The 5,514-nt window shown below is 41.6% G+C and overlaps 1 protein-coding gene across 1 annotated transcript; it reads left to right on the top strand.

Annotated features, from left to right (window-relative positions):
* The first annotated feature begins 824 nt into the window (after positions 1 to 824).
* Positions 825 to 4,570, top strand: hey1 (hes-related family bHLH transcription factor with YRPW motif 1). Its single transcript, XM_038809672.1, has 5 exons — positions 825 to 1,272; positions 1,542 to 1,617; positions 1,724 to 1,807; positions 2,035 to 2,116; positions 2,867 to 4,570. Exons 1-5 carry the CDS (start codon positions 1,187 to 1,189, stop codon positions 3,448 to 3,450), a joined length of 912 nt encoding a protein of 303 aa, XP_038665600.1. The 5' UTR covers positions 825 to 1,186; the 3' UTR covers positions 3,451 to 4,570.
* Positions 4,571 to 5,514: the final 944 nt, after the last annotated feature.

Here is a 5,514-nt window from a genome sequence, read left to right as displayed (position 1 = left end):
TTATTTTGGATTTCCAGCATCCGCTGCATTTTAGTTTTGTACTTCAATTTGAAATCATTACATTTCTTAACCACCTTTGGCACGCGTGGATTTACACCAAATAAATGAAGGTAGCCCCAGAAATACTTGGGGCTGGTTTAGCACACTGGTGTAAATAGCAGGCTTGTGATGTAGAACAAGGCCAGCAGCGTGGATTTAATTCCTGTACCAGCCTCCCTGAACAGGCCCTGGAATGTGGCAACTAGAGGCTTTTCACAGTAACTTCATTGAAGCCTACTTGTGACAATAAGTGATTATTATTATTAATAAAATAATTCCTCTCTTGCTGAGGCTTTAGCACCTGTTTTTTCCGGTGAGGCAAGGTTTCAAGTTGCGCGGTTTTGATATATCGCATCTGCCAATTTTAATCAGTCCTTCACGTATGCAATAAAGTGTTGTACTGCACCATTCCCATTGTGTGTCCTTTACATAAATAGACCTGGAAGGGGCGAGAGCGGTGGGTTTGGTGTTTTTCTCTCTCTCTGCAGTGCGGCTGCTTGTATACAACATGAGTCTGTTGTGGTGTGACTGACCTCAGTCTGTGGAAAGAGGATAATAAATGGAGAGAGAATGGAGAGGGGCGGCGCTCTCGCTCTCTGGAAGCAGTATAAATGGGGCAGGAATTAGCTGGCGTGGCTCTGAGCGGCTAATGTTACTGTTCACACGGTCCGCCGCAGACCCACAGTCGCCCGAGCGAATTGCTACTTTCAGTCGAACGCCCGACCGCCGCCAGGACTTTCCCACGACCTGCGCGTGCTTGACGTTTGGGCCGGCCCTGGGGTGGGGGAGGGGAGGGGAGGGCAAGGCCACCCGATTGGCCGCCGCGCCGACGGACGGCGGGGTCGGACGCGAGTTGAGGCCAATGGGGACGCAGCGATCCCGACTCTCGGCTTTCTGATTGGACAAAGCGAGCTGTCAATCAGATGCTGGGCAGCCTCCCCCCCTCCCACAGCGCGGGCGCTCGGCAAATGGGCCGCGCGAGCTGTCAATCGGCGCGGCTGGCGGGGCTTTGACAGGTCACTGGGTGCAGTTGGTAAGTGCAATACCGTGGGAAAGCAAAGTCAGTGCAGTGCAGGCAGCCGAGCGGACAGTATCTGCTGGCAGCTTCATTAATGTTACAGCACACACGGGAACAATTGAAGCGAGCATGAAGAGAGCTCACGATTACAGCTCGTCGGACAGTGAACTGGACGAAACGATCGAAGTGGAGAAAGAAAGCGCCGATGAAAATGGGTAATGTCTAATATTTAGTACAGGTTACTCTGAAATCTGGAGATTGCATAGATTTGATGAACATTTTAACTATTGCAACTCGTACCATTGCATTAAAAATAACCACACAAGCTCTGCTGCACATTCATTCCTGCACGTTGCGATTGATGATATTCAGTTATTGCTTTAAAAAAAAGTTTGTAAAATTTCCGATTTAAGTAACAAAAAAACTTGCTACAGAGCTGTCTGTGCTTGAATGCTGATCCCGTGTTTCTTGGATTGGATTTCAGGAACTCCAGCACAGCCACTGGCTCCATGTCCCCGAGTACATCCTCTCAAGTCCTGGCCAGGAAAAGGAGGCGAGGGGTAGGTTTCACACAGTCCCGCTTTTGTTGTTCGTAATCAGAGCGAACCGCGTTTTGTCCGGCGTATTCTTTTTAAAAAAGAAATAAATCTATTTTGTTTCAAACAGATCATAGAGAAACGCCGCCGGGATCGTATTAACAACAGCTTGTCAGAACTGCGAAGACTGGTCCCGAGCGCTTATGAGAAACAAGTATGCGAAATAAGTTTCGTCCTCGATTAACAAGTAACATGAACGTTAATAAAAATCCACCCGCTTCTTTTAAAAACAATTTATACATTTTCCACAATCAATTGAAAATAAATCTTTAAAAAATGACTGTACTATAAACACAGATTGTGTCGTGCAGCAAGCACATTGATTGGGAAAAGTCGGTTTCACATAGATCCTTAATTGTAGCTTCTTGTTCCTGTTGACAGGGATCCGCCAAACTAGAAAAGGCTGAAATTTTGCAAATGACCGTTGATCACTTGAAGATGCTGCATGCGGCCGGTGGCAAAGGTAACAATTTGTTGGTATTTCTAGGAAAGGTCTGTTAGAAATGCCAGAGGTTAATGTATATATATATTTTTAAAGTTTGGAAATGCTTGAAGAGCATAGGACTCCCCAATTATTAGTTTGGGCTTTTATTTGAAATTGAAGTAAACAGTTAATTCTCCTAAGTTTGTTCTGGCATGATATCTCAGCGGTGCAGAACTCTCCACAACTACAACTCCCTAAACCTTATTTAAGCACAATCATTTGTCAAATATTCCTCAGTTGTTTTTCCACCACTGTATAGTTTGGGCTGTTGTGTAAACCTTTAATCAAATATGGCCAGGCACTTCCATGGAGTACAATTATGAGGTATTTTGAATTAAGAAAATAAGAAAGAACAGAGGAATGTTTTAAGTTTAATTTTATTTAATTAGCCAAAGATAAATACATCTCACACAGATAGAGCAAGAGTGTTTTGATGAAACTATCTCTCCACCAATCCTTTAAGGTTCTGTTAAAAACTTTCTGTTTGAAGCCATTTCAGTCTCTCCTTTTTTTGGTTGGGTGCCACTTTTTTCGGCAATCACTGTCCTGTGAACATTGCACTACATTAAAGGCACTACATAAATGCAAGTTGTTATTGTTGTATACTCTTTTCAAGATGATTCCTTTTGTATGAATGCCATTTTTATAAAACTTTAAAGATCTGCTTAAGTGACTGTGCCATTGCTATAGTGTTTGTGACTTCTAAAATAATTTTATCTGATGTTATAGGTTATTTTGATGCTCAGGCGCTAGCTATGGACTACCGCAGCCTGGGATTTCGAGAATGTTTGGCTGAAGTGGCTCGGTATTTGAGTATAATTGAAGGCCTGGAGAACTCTGATCCTCTCCGTGTGCGTTTGGTCTCTCACCTCAATAACTATGCATCTCAGAGGGAAGCTGCAAGCACTGCTCCCCCTAGCATTGGACACCTTGCCTGGGGCACTGGCTTCAGTCAGCACCCACATCATCATTTGCACCAGCTCCTACTGCCACAGGCTGCCCATAATAACAATAGTAATACTGCCTCAACGGAGCCTCACCATCAGAACAGGATCAGCACATCCTCGCACGCAGATACCTCTCCACTTAGAGTGGCTCCTAATTGCAGTGTTGGTCCAGTCATCCCAGTGGTCACCTCCTCCACCAAACTGTCCCCACCTTTGTTCTCAATGTCATCCTTGTCTGCATTCCCTCTGTCCTTTAGCACTTTCCCCTTGATTTCTCCCAGTACTTTTAGTTCATCCGCCCAGACTCCGACAAGCAGCATTGGCAAGGCCTACAGAGCCTGGGGGACAGAGATCGGCGCTTTCTAAAGACTCTTCTACAGGATGTTCATTTCTGAAAATGACAGAAATATTGAATTCTTAGTTTAAACTCAGCTGAGCTGAGCTATTACCAGCATAATTGCCATGGAATGTTAAGGATATACTTCAGTTCACTGCAGGCAGATAGTGTAAAACTGCTTATCAATCTGAAATCCTGTGAATCTGGCTACACAGATAGCCTCTTTAGCTCATAATATTATAAATAATATTCAATATATTCTTATGTGTGCATTCTGACCTTTTCATTCCTGAAGTAGTCTACATTCAAACAAAACGTTCTAGCAGTTCATTTTAGTAATGAGATTAGTCTAAACAAGCAGTATGCTAGTTTGTTTCAAGGTTCTAGAGATCATTTCAGACATCATGTTATCAGTTTCCTTGAAGCTTTGAGTATAAAGTTATTCAATTTAAAAAAAAGAGGTCTAATATAAAATTGGATTAAATTTATTTGTTTTAAGTGAGTTACGTTCTTATTCTTTGTTCCAAAAATGAATAACAGTGGTATGTTTAAATGAGGCCGGTTGCATTTAACCAGGGTAAGGCCTCCCATTACTAAGAGGCATGTGTGTGTATGTGTGTGTGGCATCGAGCACAGCCTGAGGCCAGGGGGTTTAATTTTCCAAGTCTTGCTTACTTGTTTGGTTAAATATTGTCTGAAAAAATATTAACTTACTACCCTTCAAATGTTTCAGATTTTTAAAATCACCAGTGGCATCCTACATCTATTTATTTCACGTGTACAGCTGTACTGTACATGACTAGCTACAAAGTCAACATCATCTGCCTTAAACCCAACAAAAAAAAGAAAGATAACAAAAAGGTCAACTTGATAAGATCAATACACTGGTTTATTGAGTTATTAAAAACTGTCCGAAGTAATGTAAATATTAATTTTTTCAGTGATATTTTATGTTGCTGAATGGAGCGATGACAAATCAGATTTCCAGCTTTGTTTCAGCGAGTGTTAGATGCTAAAGTATTTTTCAATGCTGAAGCTGTTAATTTTTGGAAAGTAATAGCAAGGTGCAGTGTTCGGTTACTGTGTGATGGTTTGTCCTGACTTTACTAAACAAGATAAATAATAAACTACAAGTGCAATTAAGTATAATTCCATGTTTGTGCATCTTTTTTGAGAATGATTTCTGTAAGTGATGTATAATTATGCGCCGTTTTAATGTTTATAGACATATTATTTAATGGTAGGTCTTCAGGTTTAATTGTAATGCTGGTGAGTTCGATGTCGCTGTAACAGCAAGTTTACAAGAAGGTAGACAAAGGAGCAGTTTATGATTCTCTTTGTTTTTCATTAACAAACATCTTTTGGCCCTACAGGAAGAAATTGCATTCTTTTATTTCTATAGAAGTAAACTCTCCCTTTCTTTTCCCCTGGCTCTGAGGAGTATTTTCATTACCAATGACAGGGTTGATACAAATTAGTTTGCATACATAAATTAATATTTGATGGTCAGTGAGAACATACAGCTCTTTGAATTCAAATGCGGGTTTCCAAAACAGAACAAATTCTATATTACAGCCACTGACCCACAACAGAGAATTTTGCATGTTCTATCATGTGGGTAAAATTCTGTCCAAATATTACCTTGGGTTTCCTAGTAGAAGAATATCTCTCTCTCTCTCTGGGTGGGACTTTTGCTCTTGTGGGAGATAACTACCTGATTGGAGGTGAGCTCCCCTGCTTCTGCTGCCAGCTTGTGCCAGACAGGCGATGAAGACTTGTTGCTGGAACAGGAGGAAAAGGTGGTCACTGAGCAGTCTGGAAAAATAATTCCTTAAAATATTGTTTTTGTAGGATGTTGAAAGGGCCTGAGAGTGGCTGTGTTCTTGGAGACCAAGGTTAACAAATGCCCCAACTGCTGATCTTGTAACAATGGATATTAGGGCCCCAATACCCAATGTTCATTCACAACAAGGAGGGGAAATTTTGTCAGAGATTGCATTTTTTTTCTAACTTATGACAAGTGCCTTTTCTGTCTGGATGAGTATATTAGTGACCCGAGGGATTGTGAATGCACTGGAATTCCTCATGGTGCA

This window comes from Scyliorhinus canicula, chromosome 10 (genome assembly GCF_902713615.1).
Source record: "Scyliorhinus canicula chromosome 10, sScyCan1.1, whole genome shotgun sequence".
NCBI classification, from domain to species: Eukaryota; Metazoa; Chordata; class Chondrichthyes; order Carcharhiniformes; family Scyliorhinidae; genus Scyliorhinus; species Scyliorhinus canicula.
This window is presented reverse-complemented; position numbering and strand designations above follow the sequence as displayed.

Excerpts from the sequence above, each read along its gene's own strand:
- hey1 (XM_038809672.1), top strand. The coding sequence starts at position 1,187 with ATGAAGAGAGCTCACGATTACAGCTCGTCGGACAGTGAACTGGACGAA. Across the intron at positions 1,808-2,034 it reads CGAGCGCTTATGAGAAACAA|GGATCCGCCAAACTAGAAAA; the intron begins GTATGCGAAATA and ends TCCTGTTGACAG. Across the intron at positions 2,117-2,866 it reads GCATGCGGCCGGTGGCAAAG|GTTATTTTGATGCTCAGGCG; the intron begins GTAACAATTTGT and ends CTGATGTTATAG.